At 43.3% G+C, this 16450-nt stretch overlaps 1 protein-coding gene across 3 annotated transcripts in view; it reads left to right on the forward strand.

Moving 5' to 3' along the window:
* PDE8A (phosphodiesterase 8A) overlaps positions 1 to 16450 on the forward strand; it is a 147427-nt gene that overhangs the window by 66160 nt on the left and 64817 nt on the right. For all 3 annotated transcript variants that reach the window (XM_070775182.1, XM_070775181.1, XM_019983568.2), the window contains 2 exons: positions 9778 to 9834; positions 11253 to 11443. In XM_070775182.1, the coding sequence (XP_070631283.1) occupies positions 9808 to 9834; positions 11253 to 11443 (218 nt within the window). In that variant the 5' untranslated portion in view covers positions 9778 to 9807. The remainder of the gene's footprint in view (positions 1 to 9777; positions 9835 to 11252; positions 11444 to 16450) is intronic.

The raw sequence follows: 16450 nt of genomic DNA on the forward strand, positions 1-16450 counted from the left end.
AGGCCTTGACAGGCACCTCACCAAAGATATACAGATAGCAGATAAGCATATGAAAAGATGCACCCCATCATGTGTCAGGGGAAATGTAGATTATAACAACAGTAAGATACTGCTCCCCACCTATTTAAATGGCCAAAATCTGGAACACTGACAACACCAAATGCTGACAAGGATGTGGTGCAACGGGCCGGGGTGGGGTGGGAAATGTAAACAGTGCTGGAGGGAATGTAGAATGGCAGCCACTTTGGAAGACAGATTGGCAGCCTCTTACAAAACTAAACAGACTCCTGTCATAGATCTAGCATTTGCTCTCCTTGTATTTACCCAAAGGAGTTGAAAACGTACACTACGCAGACACCTGCACAAGGATGTTTTTAAGCAGCTTTATTCATAATTGTCAAAACTTAGAAGCAACTGAGGTGTCCTTCAGTAGGTGAAAGGGTAAATTGTGGTACATCCAGACAGTGGAATATTAGTTAGTACTGAAAAGAAATGAGTTATCAAGCCACAAAAAAGTTACGGAAGAACCTTAAATACATATTACTAAGTCAAAGAAGCCAATCTGGAAAAGGTACATACTTGTGTGATTCCAACTGCTTGGTAGTCTAGAAAAGGCAAAGAACCGTTGAGCCTGTGCTCTAGAGCCCAGGAGCTGCAGCTACTGAGCCCGCGTGCCTAGAGACTGTGCTCTGCAAGAGGAACCACAGCAATGCGAAGCCTGCGGACCACAACTAGAGAGTAGCCCCACTCAACTAGAGAAAAGCCCGTGCAGCAATGAAGACCCACACAGCCCAAAATAAAATTATTAAATATATATATATATGTAGTTTGGAGGCTATAAATATGCATTTTAAAAATACAATAAGACAACTTCTGGTCAAGATTTTAGCTTAAAACCATTAGGAAGAAGCAGCCCTGGGAGAAGACAGCCTCCCCAGGGAGCCTCTCGCCTGGGCTGTTTGCTGCTGTGAGCACTGCAGGGATTTTCCATGACTTAGGGCCAAGGCTCTAGCCATTCTCCCCTCAACCCCAATGCTGAACCCCCATCCTGGATCCAAGGCTTTCATCTGCCCCACGGGTTCCTCATCTCTGTTGATAGTGTTACTGTCTTCACTATTTAATATATACCTCCCTCTTTTCCTAGTGGTTTCTCTTCTGAAACTCAGAGTAGAGTTCAGTTTTCTAAACCGAAAATGACTTCTTCCTGGATTTTTCTGAGCTGGTTATTTGAAATTTGGAATTAGACATAATTAGTAGTGAAAAATGTTCCAAAAGAAAGTTTTAAAGAAACCAGTATTATTTGTTAAACAAAACCATATAGGCCCATTACTGAGACTCTCTGGATAGCCCTCGTAAAAGAGGACTGGGAGATGGTTTCAACAGTAGACCCTCAGGTTGAGAACTGCTGTGTTCAGGGCGTCTGATGATTTAACACAGGAAGGAGGTGAGGATGAGCAGTGTTAACTCTGTGTCTTTTTCAAATAGCTTTCAGTTTGGAAGCCCACTTTTCTGCCAACACCTACGTGTTTAGCTTCCACACCTAGTAAGGATTTCGTCCTTGCTGTGGAAGCTGGTGAGGGGCACTGCGAATGTGTATGCAGCCCCTTTCACTAGTGATAATGGCTCTATGCCGGCACCATGCAGAGAGCTGCGAATCTGCTACTCATTTCTGCTTCACAGCCACTGCTTTTCCCAGGCGAGACTTAGCAAAACGAAGAAACTTGCCTAAAGTTACCGTTTTTTGAGGGAAGAGAGGTCAGAGTTCAAACCCCTCTCTCTCCCACCTCCCTTCCCTGGTGAAGGGAAGCTTGGGTGATAGTGGAGAATTCATTGTGTTGTGTGGGTTGCCATTCTCAGTGTAACCCACTTCAGAGAGCATTGAGGTTTATGAAGCTAACCTGGTAAAACCTGGGCTGGTGTTTGCTTCGGGATGGCTGGTGTGGTCAGCTAGCAGGCAGGCAGCTGGGGCCTTCTGAACAAGGTGGGCTGCTGTCTGAGTGTGCCGGGTGCGCAATAAACATGACCTGTTCATGAAAATATGCCGGAAATAGACTTGTCCCAGACAGAGGCAAGGTGCTAACTTACTTCTTTGGTCAGGAATATCCTCTTGAATGCACGTCATCCATGCCTTCTGGATTCAGGTTTTCTCTGGGAGGGAGCTGAGTCAATAACACTGAGTTCTCAGCGTCTCTCTTTGCACTCCCTGGCAGCCTGTATAACCTTCTTCTCGTTCTGACCAGTTCATACAAGTGGTCATTCTCCTCTTTTAGGAGGATCTGGGGGAGAAGTGGGCTTCCCCCATGACTCAGCAGGTAAAGAATCTGCCTGCAGTGAAGGAGACACGGGAGAGTCAGGAAGATTCCCTGGAGAAGGAAATGGCAACCCACTCCTGTATTCTTGCCTGAAAAATCCCATGGACAGAGGAGCCTGACAAGCTACAGTCTAGAGGGTTGCAAAGAGTCGGACAAATTGAGCGACTAAGCAGGTATGCATGGGTGAGAAGTAGACTCTCGTCTGGCCTCCGTGATGTTACATCTCAGATTTCTGCTGTTGGATTTGAGGGATTCTTAAATTTCAGTGACACAGTTAAAGAGAGGCACATGGGTTGGGTTATCCTTCAGTTGGCTAGCCTCATTTTTTTCTGGGTTGGTTCTTTCTGTTTTCACCTTCAGAGGCAGTCAGTCCTCTTCAAGGGTTTCAAGAAAACCTTGATTTGTCCCCTGTACCAACTACATTAATATTTAAGAAGTGGGTCCTATTTTGTACAGTATTTCAAGGTATTATGATGTTCATGGTTCTTACTAGCGATTACTTGAGTGCTCTGCAAGAAATAGCTGTTTGGAAAAATATAGTTTTAAAAATGCCTCTGTGTGTGTGTGTTAGTAAAAGTATACTTTCATAGCAAAAACTTCTTGGAAAACCTTTTCTGTAGATATTTAGAATTTACTGCACATTACTCACTATCAGGAATTGTGTTAAGCTCTTTAAATAGCTCATTTAATCCAGACACCATTTTTTGCCCAACACTATGGGGTTTGGGGAAAAAAGAGCCTGAACAGTTTCACTGTAGCCTGTGACTTGATTTTGGAATCCAATTGAGGTAACACATAAAAGGCTTCTTGTAAATATGTGCTGTGTAAATTGACTGGAGGGCAAATTAAGAGTAGGTAAGCGGAGAGAAGAGACTAGGACATTGAAAGTAGATACTGGGTTTCCCAGGTGGCGGTAAACATCCCACCTGCCAGTGAAGGAGACAGAAGAGATTTGAGTTTGATCCCTGGGTAGAAAAGATCCCCTGGGGGAGGAAGTGGCAACCCACTCTGGTGTTCTTGCCTGGAGAATCCCATGGACAGAGGAGCCTGGTGGGCTACAGTCCAGGGGGTAGCAAAAAGTCGGACATGACTGAAGCAACTTAGTACGTACACATGGAGTGCTTAGATTGCCCCGAGACAAGGACCAGGGGAAGAAGCTAGGAGGGAGCTTTGCCTCAGGGTAGCTCTTGGTGCCATCTTGTGGGTGGATCTGGAAAAGACCAAGCAGATCCACACCGCTTCTACCAGGATGCCCTGCTTCAGAACCCCAGATTTCTACACAACGCAGATACAAAACTTCTAGTCAGATATGACAGCTGTATCTGGGAATCAGTGGATTTGGTTGTATTCTGTTCATCAACAAGTCCTGATCAGTCCATCTCCAAAACATTGCAGATTCATCTACCCATCTCCATGGCAACTACCAGGCCAAGCGAGCATCTTCTCTTACCTACCTGGACTACTACTCCAAGAGCTTTATTCCTGTTTCTCTGCCTCCCCTCTCACCCTCTCACTGACTCTTCTCCACAGGTAGCTGAAGGGATCTTTTTAGAAAACAAAAATTGGATCATATCATTCCCTTGTGTAAAACTCCCTGGTGGCTTTTCATGAAATTTAGAATAAAACCCTGGTTTCTTGTCCTGGCTTAGAAAGCTCTGCATCTTACAGCTCCTGCCTGGCCTTAAGCTCATCTCCCTCTCTCCCCCTCCTTTCCTCAGATGTCTCCCCTGTTCCCACCCCCAGTCCTATGCTCTGCCTGGTGCCCCCCGTCCTTTCCCGGCATGGCTGACTCCTCGTCCAAATCTCACCTTCCACAGTGCCACCCTGTGCCACCTCAGAGAGACTTCCTTGACTCTGATTCCAAACAGCAGCCCACTTACTCTCCATCAGATCCCTCCCTGCTGTGTAGAGATGTTATTTGGTCTCTGTTGAATGCCCAGTGCTTGGGAAACCATTTGATACCTTGTGGGTGCCTGACAAAGGTTTGTGGAGTGGACAGATGCTGCTTTCCAGGTTCCTGTCTTGTTTCAGTTAGATACAGATTACAGTCAGGTGTCTTTCCCAGTAGATCATGAAAAGACCACGAGAATTAAGCTCCCAAGAATTGGACCCAGTTGCCACCATTGCCTGTTACCAGCGCTTTAACCATACTGCTCTAAGCTTCAGTTTGGTGGTGGTGGTGGTGGTTCAGTCATGTCTGACTCTTTGCTACCCCATGGACTGTAGCCCGCCAGGCTTCTCTGTCCATGGGATTTTCCAGGCAAGAATACTGGAGTGGGTTGCCATTTCCTCCTCCAGGGACGCTGTAGTTTGGTCATCAATAAAATGGAGTTGATGAGCTTATCCTACTCATAGGGTAGGGACATTCCCTGGTGGCTGAGATTAAAGTGTCTGCCTCCAATGCGGGAGACCCGGGTTTGATCCCTGGGTCGGGAAGACCCCCCTGGAGGAGGAAATGGTAACCCACTCCAGTATTCTTTCCTGGAGAATCCCATGGACAGAGAAGCCTGGTGGGCTACAGTCCATGGGGTCGCAAAGAGTCGGGCACGACTGAGTGACTTCAATTTCACTTTCAGACACCTTCTTTCTCTTTTAAACCTGCACCACATTGTCATCATTTACGTATTCCCCTGCTACCACTCAAGGACAGGGTGGGCATTTGGTCTTTTCACTCCTAGTACCTGGCTCTCTGCATGCCTTGTGGTCCACAAATGTCTGAACTAATTTTGACTCTTCCCACCTAAGAACACACCTGACTCTTTACCAGGCTGGGCCCCTTTGATGAAGTTGCCACTCTGCTGGGAGAGGCAGAGGCAGACAGCCAGCCACTGGCTGCACCCGCAAGCCTGGAGGGCACGGACAGTTAGGCTGAAGACAAAATCTGATTTACATCTTCACTGTAGTTCCTGGGTTTGTAAACAATTAATATAAATTGATCCCAGCATAACTTTCTGTTTCTAATAAGGGGATGTAGGAAAAAGATAGATCACATGATTCTTTTGTGGTTCCTGGTGTTCAGGCTTTTCCGAAGATTCCTCCCTTTCTTTGTGTTCCTTTAATAAGTGAAAATACTCTGAAACCTGGAAGTGCTGTGTTATGTACCGTTATGTATAAGCTTGTATGAGTATGATTTTTAGATAAATGATTGGTTAAAAAAGATTAGCTGTTGAGTAAACATTGATTCAGAAATATTTTTTGACTGCCTACCATGTGCCAAGGACTGTTTTGGGTATTGGAAATTTAGCAATGAATAAGGCAGATAAATCTTGAGACACTCTTTTAATAAGAAGATAACAAAATATGTAGTGTGGGAAATGGGAACTAAAGCTACAGGGAAAAAAAAAAGCAGGCAAGGGACAGGACAGGGAGGGTCAGGGGAGTAGAATATGTAGACAGGATGGAATTATATATCTCTTTCCTGTCCTCTCCCACTGTGATCAAGATTCATAACACGGTAACTTTGCCCTGCAGTGTCATGATGTTAGGTCAGTTAGGCAAACAAAAGAACCACTGAAAGGTGGTTCATCAAGGCGTCTAATAATAATTTATTTTAGACTTCCATGAGCCATATTAACAAAAAATTACTTTGAACTATTAAAGTACAAACATCATCCTAATCTAATATCCCAATTTAACAATAAATCTTAACAAACATATAAATATTAAAAAACCCGAAAGACTAACTCAGCCCCTTGTATAATTACTAATATAAGCCCACAAATATACTGTTGTTTTTATATTACCTAAAAGTATCAATTGCTTTCGAAGCTGATAGCTGTGTTATTAAAATTGAAAATGACTATTCCCTTCTAAAATTAATATGAAAAATAAAAAATTAAGAGGGCCGTGGTCTGAAGTATTAGGTCAGTTTGATTCTGATTTTGATACACAAAGAAAGAATGGATCCACCAATTCTAGTCATTCCGATCCCCTAATCCAGAGCTCTTGGGAAGTTGTTTACTCTCTGAGGACCAGCTGCTGACGTCTGCTTGCTGAGTAATGTCATCAGATTTCCTGGTGGTGGTTATTTTGGGGGGGGCAATGGTAAGTAGCTGTCTGGCCCTGCCGGTACACTGCTCAACAGAGGTCCTGAGAGCCGGACATACCCCATAGACAGGATGTAAGGTTAGAATGCAGTCAAGTTAAGTAAATACAGTCAGTGTTCATGACAAAATAGAATTGCTGAGACATTAATGTTTGAAATGACACTGCTAAAATTATATTGAGGTGGAATCTAAGATCTTTAAAGACAATCTGGAGCTTCTTTTCCTTCTTAGAATTAATGCAATGGTGAGTTACTTTTATAAGTTGAGATCATAAAGTTACATTGTCCTTCGTAAAAGTTGCTTCATCCACTTTTGGTGAAGACCATATCCTCAGAATGGTTTTCCCAGGAGGAGTGGGACTTTTGCCCTTAGCTGCCCATATTTTTATCTTGTCCTTCAGCTTGTGACCAACACTATATACAAATACATATGTATTTTTAAAAATCAAGCTAGTCATTAGCATTTTAAAGTTTTGCTAATTATTGCCTTTAACTTATTGTTCTCTCCCCTACTTCTAAAGTTTAAATGGTTGATTTTCTCAAATTTAGTGAATTGGAAGCTTAGTATATTTACTTAATTCTTTTTTTGTGACAGAAAGATCTAAGACTAAGTTTTGCCTCTGAGTAAAATTTCCTAGTATCCTGTAGGCCTCGTTACATTATATTCTTGTTTTTATTATTTTCCAAGTAATCTATAGGTAGCGTTTGTATTCCCCTCTCTGATCCAGCAATTACATGAGTTAATATTTTTAAAATTTCCAGGGAGGGGCTATTTCTTATGTTTTTATTTTTGGTTTGATTGCTTTATGGTTGGAAATAAAAACTGTACAAGTTTTGCTTTTAGGAATATGTTTTAAGGTTTTCTTTGTGACCTGGTACATATTTTTATGCTATTCATAAGTACTTTTTCTTCCCCTTTCAGACTTCATTTTTTTATCTCCTTGATCCTTCACAGCAAATGTCATGAGCATCCTTTGTAAGAGGCTGCAGCCCGTGGTTCACATGGAGGACCCAAGTGTTGCAGCTGCTTTATCCTGGGTGGTGACACAGCCCTCTTGTTGACTGTTTTCTCTTTTCTTTCATGAAACTCCACCTCTCAACACTGTAGAAAATTAGCAAAATGAATTTTCCTTCTTTTTCCTGTCATTTTCTTCCTTCTTCCTCAGTGGCTTCACTGTCTTCTTCATGGAGTAGGCTTCTATCATTTCTTGTTCTTTGATTTCATTCATTTCTTAATAAAAAGCAACAAAAACCTCATTGTTCTTTGGTGTCTCTTGGTGCCTCTTGCCTTCCTTCCTAATGAATGCCTTGTGAGAGTGACTGTACAGAGTGCCTCTCTCTCTCTTGAGACTCTCTTCGGGCCTCCTGGATCATCATCTCTTAGAAATTCTGGCAGCATCCATCTGTGGCTCCTGATGAGGTTGGCCTGTGGCCGCCCAGCTCTGGAGGAGAGACGGTGCCATGGGATGTCTGTGCTCACCCTTCCTTCACACTGCAGAGGTCCGTCCTCAGTCTCGGGTCTAGAGGAGCAGCAACCCTCATTCTTACACCTTCTGAGAGATGAGGTCCCTACAAAGCAAGGAGACTGAGCCTTTGTCCCATAATTAGTAGATATCAGCTTCTCACAGTTAGAAATAGACACGGATGTCCTCCATCACTCCGCAGGTTTTGTTACATGGATTTACTGTAGGATAGGAGAAGGCAATGGCACCCCACTCCAGTACTTTTGCCTGGAAAATCCCATGGACGGAGGAGCCTGGTAAGCTGCAGTCCATGGGGTCGATAGAGTCAGACACGACTGAGCAATTTCACTTTCACTTTTCACTTTCATGCATTGGAGAAGGAAATGGCAACCCACTCCAGTGTTCTTGCCTGGAGAATCCCAGGGACGGGGAAGCCTGGTGGGCTGCCGTCTATGGGGTCGCACAGAGTCGGACACGACTGAAGCGACTTAGCAGCAGCAGCAGATCACTTCTTGAGGGGAGAGTTGTGACCTGGGCAGGCAGGTAGGAAGTTATCTTGTGAGAAGGTTTCCAGATCTAGTTCTACTGCTGCTGTGCTTTTGGTTTGAAATCGTACCATCACCCAGAGGCCTCAAGTAGTGTAGGAGTCCTGCCAACACTCACAGTGTTTCTGGAGAAACTGCAAAAATGTGTCTGTTCTTCCGGGTAGCAGCCCAGGGCCGGGGCTCATGGCTTGGGGCTGGATTTCAGCCTCCACTCCGCCTCCCTTGTGCTCCTTTTGTAGCGCACAGACTTCCCAGCCCTTCCAGTGGCCCTGGGCTTGCAGCACAGTTTATAGAACTAAACAGACTGGTTGGCGCAGTCCCAGCAACTGTGTGGCCTTAAACGAAGTACTTGGAACCTCCGTTTCCCAGTGTGAACTCCCGGCATGTTGCAGAGATGCAGTGAGATATAAGGTTGCAGAGATGCAGTGAGATATAACATATGTTCAGCCCTTAGTGCAGCACCCAGGTATGCTGAGCTCTCCATTGGCACTGTGATTCTTATTACTTGTTGGGGTTGGGTTATGACATTGTATTTTAAAAAATTATTAATTTACTTATGTATTTGGCTGTGCTGTGCCTAAGTTGCAGCACATGGGATCTTTTTTATGTTTGTGGCATGCAAATTCTTAGTTGAGGCATGTGGAATCTGGTTCTCTGACCAGGGATCGAACCTGGGTCCCCTGCGTTGGCCACGTGGAGTCTTAGCCACCAGACCACCGGAGAAGTCCCCAATGATACTGTATTTATCTTTGTGTGTTGGTTTTAAGTTCTCAAGTAGATAAGCTTTTTTTTTTTTTTCCTCTGTGTGCCTTGTGGGATCACAGTTTCCCTACCAGAGATCGAACCCGGACTCCAGCAGTGAGAGTGCGGAATCCTAACCAGTGGACTGCCGGGGAATTTCCAATAAGCATTTATTGATAACCATCGCATATAAGGAAGGTGTCTTTGGTTCTGATGTCCTGTGGTTCTGCTCACTGGATTTCATGATTTTTGTGCCGTTTTAGATGTAAGGGTTTATTGTCCGTCAGGGGAAAGATGGAAATAGACATGGAAGGACCCGGTGTTCGTTCAGTGTCTGATTTGTGGGGTTCTTTATAATTATATGCCTCTTGATCTCTGTAACAAGTGAGGAATTGAGGCTGAAGGTGGGCAGTTCACTTAGAGTCACACACAGCTAGAAAAAGAAAAGCCGAGAGCAGACACATTTTATTTGTCCTTCTCTGCGCTCTACCTTTCCTGGGGTTTATAAGGAGAAATCTGGGCTCCCTCCATCTAATAAGTATTTATGTAATTTCTCTCTAGAGTAGAAATTTCACTTTCATCTGTGGCACTGATTAGAGAGAGCAACATTTAAGCAAGTTTATCTTTTTTTTTTTTTTCTTTTTAATTTTAAGCAGATCTTTTTCTTTCAGGTAGCAATAGCTGATGTGCAATTTGGCCCCATGAGATTTCATCCAGATCAACTCCAGGTAATAATACACAGCGCTATAATCCTCACCTTAATTGTCTCTAAAGATGGGGAGGGAAAGGATCTAAAGGTATACACTGAAAGTAATCTTCTCTTTTAGATAAAACGTTGGATCCATGTTAAATTCCCTGAACTTGATAGCAGTACCAGAGTTATATCAGGGAATATTTTTTTCTTAGAAATATAGATGAATTTATTCTGTATTTATTCTGTATGAATCATCTGTATTTACAGATGAAGAAATGTCTGCAACCTACTTTAAAAGTTAAAAGGTTCAGCAAAAAAATAATAATAATTGTGTGTGTGTGTGTGGAAAGAGAGAGCAAAGGTGTAAAATGTTACCAGTTCATGAAATTAGAAGAGGGGGTCACTAGCATTCATTGTCATTCATAACTTCCTGTAGGTTTGAAATTTTCTAAAACAGAGTAAAAGCGTAGTCTGTGCAAGGGTACTGAATCAGCTCCAGCAGAGAGAAACTATCTGCAAATTTTCTAGTTCAAAATCTTAAACAAAATAACCAACTGAAATTAAGCTCCAAAGTGACCTGATGCCTCACGTACACAAACTGTTAGACTTTTTAATATGTGAAAAACACTGGTGGAAATTTGCTGTTTGCTTTTGTTGTATTTGTGCACCCGAGTAAGCTTAGAGGAACCCAGTCCTCAGGAACAGGGTTTCTGTCGGCTTTGCATTCTCTTCTCCTGAGGCCGGTCAGCCTGGGTGTGAAGGGGGATGGGGCGGCACGCCTGTACCAGATTGGCACAGGGACCTGGCCGCACAGGGCAGAGGCAGCCGCAGGCCTCACCTGCCCAGGCAGGGCACAGGGACAGCCAGCTGCTTCTTGCACCTGGAGCTGTTCCCGTGTCACTAAATGAGCAGGTTTGAAAGTGTCACGTTTTGGTCTGCTTTGAATCTCCTCTCTTACAAACAAAGTAGTATTTTTTTTTAAACTTGGAGGAATTATGAAGTCTTGAGTCAGATTATTTAATACTTTAAATATTATTTAAAGTATTAAGTATTTTAAGAGCTTGACTGAAATATTGGTGTTTACCATCTAAGGACTTAACCTAGTTAACTTCCTGTTAACTAAAATTTGTGTTTTGATCAATTTGGTTTTAAGATGAAATACTGTCTTTGTTGATTCTTCCAGTGGGCTTATTAGCAAAAGAAATAAGCATTTGACCCATGCTTTGACTTCCAGACTCAGAACAGCTAGAATAGCACTGGTTTCAGGGAGCTGAGCAGTAACGTTGCTGAGTTACATGGAGGAAAAGGATTTACTCAACAGATTGTAATGCTTACCTCTGTATACTTGCCTTGAAAACACCTGGGAGTTTTCTATGGGCTTCTAAGACATCACAGTTCTAACAGCATCTTTTTTTTTTTTTTTAAAGAAGTGTTCATGCTTTTTTGATTCAGGTACTTTTAGTGTTTACCAAAGAAGATAACCAGTGTAATGGATTCTGCAGGGCGTGTGAAAAAGCAGGGTTTATGTGTACAGTTACCAAGGAGGCTCAGACTGCCCTCGCCTGTTTCTTGGACAAACACCATGACATCATCATCATAGATCACAGAAATTCCCGACATCTGGATGCTGAGGCACTGTGCAGGTGAGCCTGAGAAGTGGGCCTCGAGAGTCCTGTGGCATTTGTGACAATAAATGCAGTCCTGAAATACATTCAGTTGAATTCACTGTCTTTTAAGGTGCCTTCCATGCTTGTAAAGTGAACAAGACGTTAGACTATATTATTGGGCTTCCCTGGTGGCTGATACGGTAAAGAATTCATCTGCAGTGTGGGAGACCTGTGTTTGACTCCTGGGTTGGGAAGAGCCCCTGGAGAAGGAAATGGCAACTCACTCCAATATTTTTGCCTGGGAAATCCCATGGTCAGAGAAGCCTGGTGGACTGCAGTCCATGGGATCACAAAGAGTCAGACACAACTAAGCAACTAACACTTTCACTTTAGAATTTTATTACTTCTAGGAGTGGTCTTTATCTCTTTTGTTGCGTTTCGCGTTGCTTAAAGCAGTAAGAAAATATGAATGTAAACTGTTAAGGGTTAAGATGAAATCCCGTATGTCATGAACCACAACTGTCACCTGCATAGGACTGCAGCAACAGTTACTGTCACTTTCTAGATGTTTTAAAAGTTACAACACATTTGAAAACTGTCTTCCAGTCTTAGGCAAATGTGCCTTGTTTTTAATACTTGCAGAAAATCAATATCATGAGAGAATTTGTGTAGCAGACATAAATCTAAGAAAGGTACTTTCTCAAGAAAAGTCATTTGTTGCTGATGGAAGCAAAGCAAAAGTGAAATATCAGTTTTATTTAAAAGGAGGCTTTACTTGGGGGAAGACAAATCACAATTTGAATATAAAATTTTATAATGTGTTAATTTTCCAGTTCCGGTTCAGTCACTCAGTCGTGTCCAACTCTTTGCGACCCCACGGACTGCAGCATGCCAGCCTTCCCTGCCCATCACCAACTCCCGGAGCTTACTCAAACTCATGTCTGTTGAGTCGGTGATGCCATCCAACCATCTCATCCTCTGTCGTCCCCTTCTCCTCCTGCCCTCAATCTTTCCCAGCATCAGGTCTTTTCAAATGAGTCAGCTCTTCCCATCAGGTGCCCAAAGTATTGGAGCTTCAGCTTCAGCATCAGTGCTTCCAATGAACACCCAGGGCTGATCTCCTTCAGAATGGACTGGTTGGATCTCCTTGCAGTCCAAGGGACTTTCAAGAGTCTTCTCCAACACCACGGTTCAAAAGCATCAATTCTTCTGCGTTCAGCTTTCTTTATAGTCCAACTCTCACATCCATACATGACTACTGGAAAAACCATAGCTTTGACTAGACAGACCTTTGTTGTCAAAGTAATGTCTCTGCTTTTTAATATGCTGTCTAGGTTGGTCATAACTTTCCTTCCAAGGAGTAAGCGTCTTTTAATTCCATGGCTGCAATCACCATCTGCAGTGATTTTGGAGCCCAAAAAAATAACGTCTGCCACTGTTTCCCCATCTATTTGCCATGAAGTGATGGGGCTAAGAGTTAATTTTAGGGATGTTTAAATCTTGGCTTTTAAGAGCTAGAAAAGATGAAAAGCTAAATATTAATGTAACGATTTAAAAACTGAGCTGACAAGAAGTTGACATCCCATCAAAAGGCTGTTTACAGGTACATGGTGACTTCCTGTGTACTTGAGAATTTACCTGTCAGGTGGTCAGACAGGGTAGCTTTTGCCTTGGTGTGATCCACGTCTGTTCAGACTTGCCCCCGGCCTTGGTCTCAGGCCTGCTGTGCTGCCTGTGTCCCTTTCCTGTCGGGTTGATTACAGTAACATTGTCCCTGGAGCCAGATCTGTCAGACATGCCATCTGGCAGTGCACCCGTGAGGGCTGCGGAGGTGTGGAGGGAGTCCTGACCCCGGGGCCTAGCCTCTGGCCTTCAGGTCACTTTACATCTTCTCTGAGGATGTGTTTTCTTAGCTGTAAATCTGGAACATTTGGTTTCCACGATCCTTTCTCTCTCAAACATTTGATGGATGGCATCCAGAGGAAGGGAAGAAAATGTCTCAGTTACATGGTGCTTATAGTCTTGATGGAGTGCTGCGAGGCAGGAGAGGTATTTGAAGAGGGCCAGAGAGCCCAGATAGAAGAGGTGAGAGGGGTGAGGTGCTGAGGAAACCCTGGCTTCCTTTATAGTCTTATTCAAGTCCATACCTGGCCACAGGTGTGTGCAGAACAGTGACCTTCACACTTATAAACATGGCCTTGCTAGACCGTCCAGGGCTCTAAGGGAGAGATTAAATTGTGGTAGTTATGTTCTGCCTTTTTTTTAACTTTTTGTTTTCTGTGGGAGTATAGCTGATTAACAGTATTGTGGTGGTTTCAGGTGCATAGCAGAGCAGCTCAGCCACACGTGTACATGTATCCATTCTCCCTGAAATTCCCCTCCCATCCGGGCTGCCTCATAACACTGAGTAGGGTTCCTGGTGCTGTACACTAGGACCTTGTTGGTTATCTACTTTATTTATTTATTTTGGTTATCCATTTTAAATATATGCTCTACTTTTTTTTTTTTTAAACTGTGGAATGCAAAAGTAGGAAGTCAAGAAACACCTAGAGTAACTGGCAAATTTGGCCTTGGGGTACAGAATGAAGCAGGGCAAAGGCCAACAGAGTTTTGCCAAGAGAATGCACTGGTCATAGCAAACGCCCTCTTCCAACAGCACAAGAGAAGACTCTACACATGGACATCACCAGATGGTCAATACCAAAATCAGACTGATTATATTCTTTGTAGCCAAAGATAGAGAAGCTCTATACAGTAAGCAAAAACAAGACCAGGAGCTGACTGTGGCTCAGATCATGACTCCTTATTGCCAAATTCAACTTAAATTGAAGAAAGTAGAGAAAACCACTAGACCATTCAGGTATAACCTAAATCAAATCCCTTACCATTATACAGTGAAAGTGACAAATAAATTCAAGGGATTAGATCTGATAGAGTGCCTGATGAACTATGGACAGAGGTTCGTGACATTGTATAGGAGACAGGGGTCAAGACCAGCCCCAAGAAAAAGAATTGCAAAAAAGCAAAATGGTTGTCTGAGGAAGCCTTAAAAATAGCTGTGAGAAGAGGAGAAGCTAAAAGCAAAGGAGAAAAGGAAAGATACAACCATCTGAATGCAGAATCCAAAGAAGAACAAGGAGAGATAAGAAAGCCTTCCTCAGTGATCAATGCAAAGAAATAGAGGAAAACAATAGAATGAGAAAGACTAGAGATCTCTTCCAGAAAAGTAGAGATACCAAGGGAAGATTTCATGCAAAGATGGGCACAATAAAGGACAGAAATGGTAGGGACCTAACAGAAGCAGAAGATATTCAGAAGAGGTGGCAAGAATACACAGAAGAACTATATAAAAAAGATCTTCACAACCAGATAATCACAATGGTATGATCGTTCACCTAGAGCCAGACATCCTGAAATGCAAAGTCAAGGGGGCCTTAGGAAGCATCACTATGAACAAAGCTAGTGGAGGTGATGGAATTCCAGTTTAGCTGTTTCAAATCATAAAAGATGATGCTGTGAAAGTGCTGCACTTAATATGCCAGCAAATTTGGAAAACTCAGCAGTGGCCACAGGACTGGAAAAGGTCAGTTTTCATTCCAATCCCAATGAAAGGCAATGCCAAAGAATGCTCAAACTACTGCACAGTTGCACTCATCTCACATGCTAGTAATGCTCAAAATTCTCCAAGCCAGGCTTCAACAGTGTGTGAACTGTGAACTTCCAGATGTTCAAGCTGGTTTTAGAAAAGGCAGAGGAACCAGAGATCAAATTGCCAACATCCATTGGATCATGGAAAAAGCAAGAGAGTTCCAGAAAAACATCTATTTCTGCTTTATTGACTATGCCAAAGCCTTTGACTGTGGATCACAACAAACTGCAAAACTCTTTAAGAGATGGGAATACCAGACCACCTGACCTGCCTCCTGAGAAATCTGTATGCAAGTCAGGAAGCAACAATTAGAACTGGACATGGAACAACAGACTGGTACCAAATCGGGAAAGGAGTATGTCAAGGCTGTATATGGTTACCCTGCTTATTTAACATATATGCAGAGTACATCATAAGAAACGCTGGACTGGAAGAAGCACAAGCTGGAATCAAGATTGCCGGGAGAAATATCAGTAATCTCAGATATGCAGATGACACCACCTTTATGGCAGAAAGTGATGAACTAAAGAGCTTCTTGTTGAAAGTGAAAGAGGAGAGAGAGAAAGTTGGCTTAAAACTCAACATTCAGAAAACTAAGATCATGGTCTCTAGTCCCATCACTTCATGGCAAATAGATGGGGAAACAGTGGCAGACTTTATATTTTTGGGCTCCTAAATCACTGCAGATGGTGACTGCAGCCATGAAATTAAAAGACGCTTGCTTCTTGGAAGAAAACTTATAATCAATCTAGACAGCATATTAAAACGTAGAAACATTATTTTGCCAACAAAGGTCCATCTAGTCAAGGCTATGGTTTTTCCAGTAGTCATGTATGGATGTGAGGGTTGGACTATAAAGATAGCTGAGCGCCAAAGAATTAATGCTTTTGAACTGTGGTGTTGGAGAAGACTCTTGAGAGTCCCTTGGACTGCAAGGAGATCCAACCAGTCCATCCTACAGGAAATCAGTCCTGAATATTCACTGGAAGGACTGATGTTGAAGCTGAAGCTCCAGTACTTTGGGCACCTGATGTGAAGAGCTGACTCATTTGAAAAGACCCTGATGCTGGGAAAGATTGAAGGTGGGAGGAGAGGGGACGACAGAGGACGAGATGGTTGGATGACATCACTGACTCAATGGACGTGAGTTTGAGTAAGCTCCAGGAGTTGGTGATGGGCAGGGAGGCCTGGCATGCTGCAGTCCATGGGGTCGCAAAGAGTTGGACACGACTGAGCGACTGAACTGAACTGAAAAATACATATAAGACTTCCCTCGTAAAGAATCTGCCTGCCAGTGGCGGAAGCACAGGTTCCAAATCCCTGGGAGTAGTAAGATCCCCTGGAGGAGATGACAGCCCACTTCAGTTTCTTGCCTGGGAAATCCCATGGACAGA

This window comes from Bos indicus, chromosome 21 (genome assembly GCF_029378745.1).
Source record: "Bos indicus isolate NIAB-ARS_2022 breed Sahiwal x Tharparkar chromosome 21, NIAB-ARS_B.indTharparkar_mat_pri_1.0, whole genome shotgun sequence".
Taxonomy (NCBI): domain Eukaryota; kingdom Metazoa; phylum Chordata; class Mammalia; order Artiodactyla; family Bovidae; genus Bos; species Bos indicus.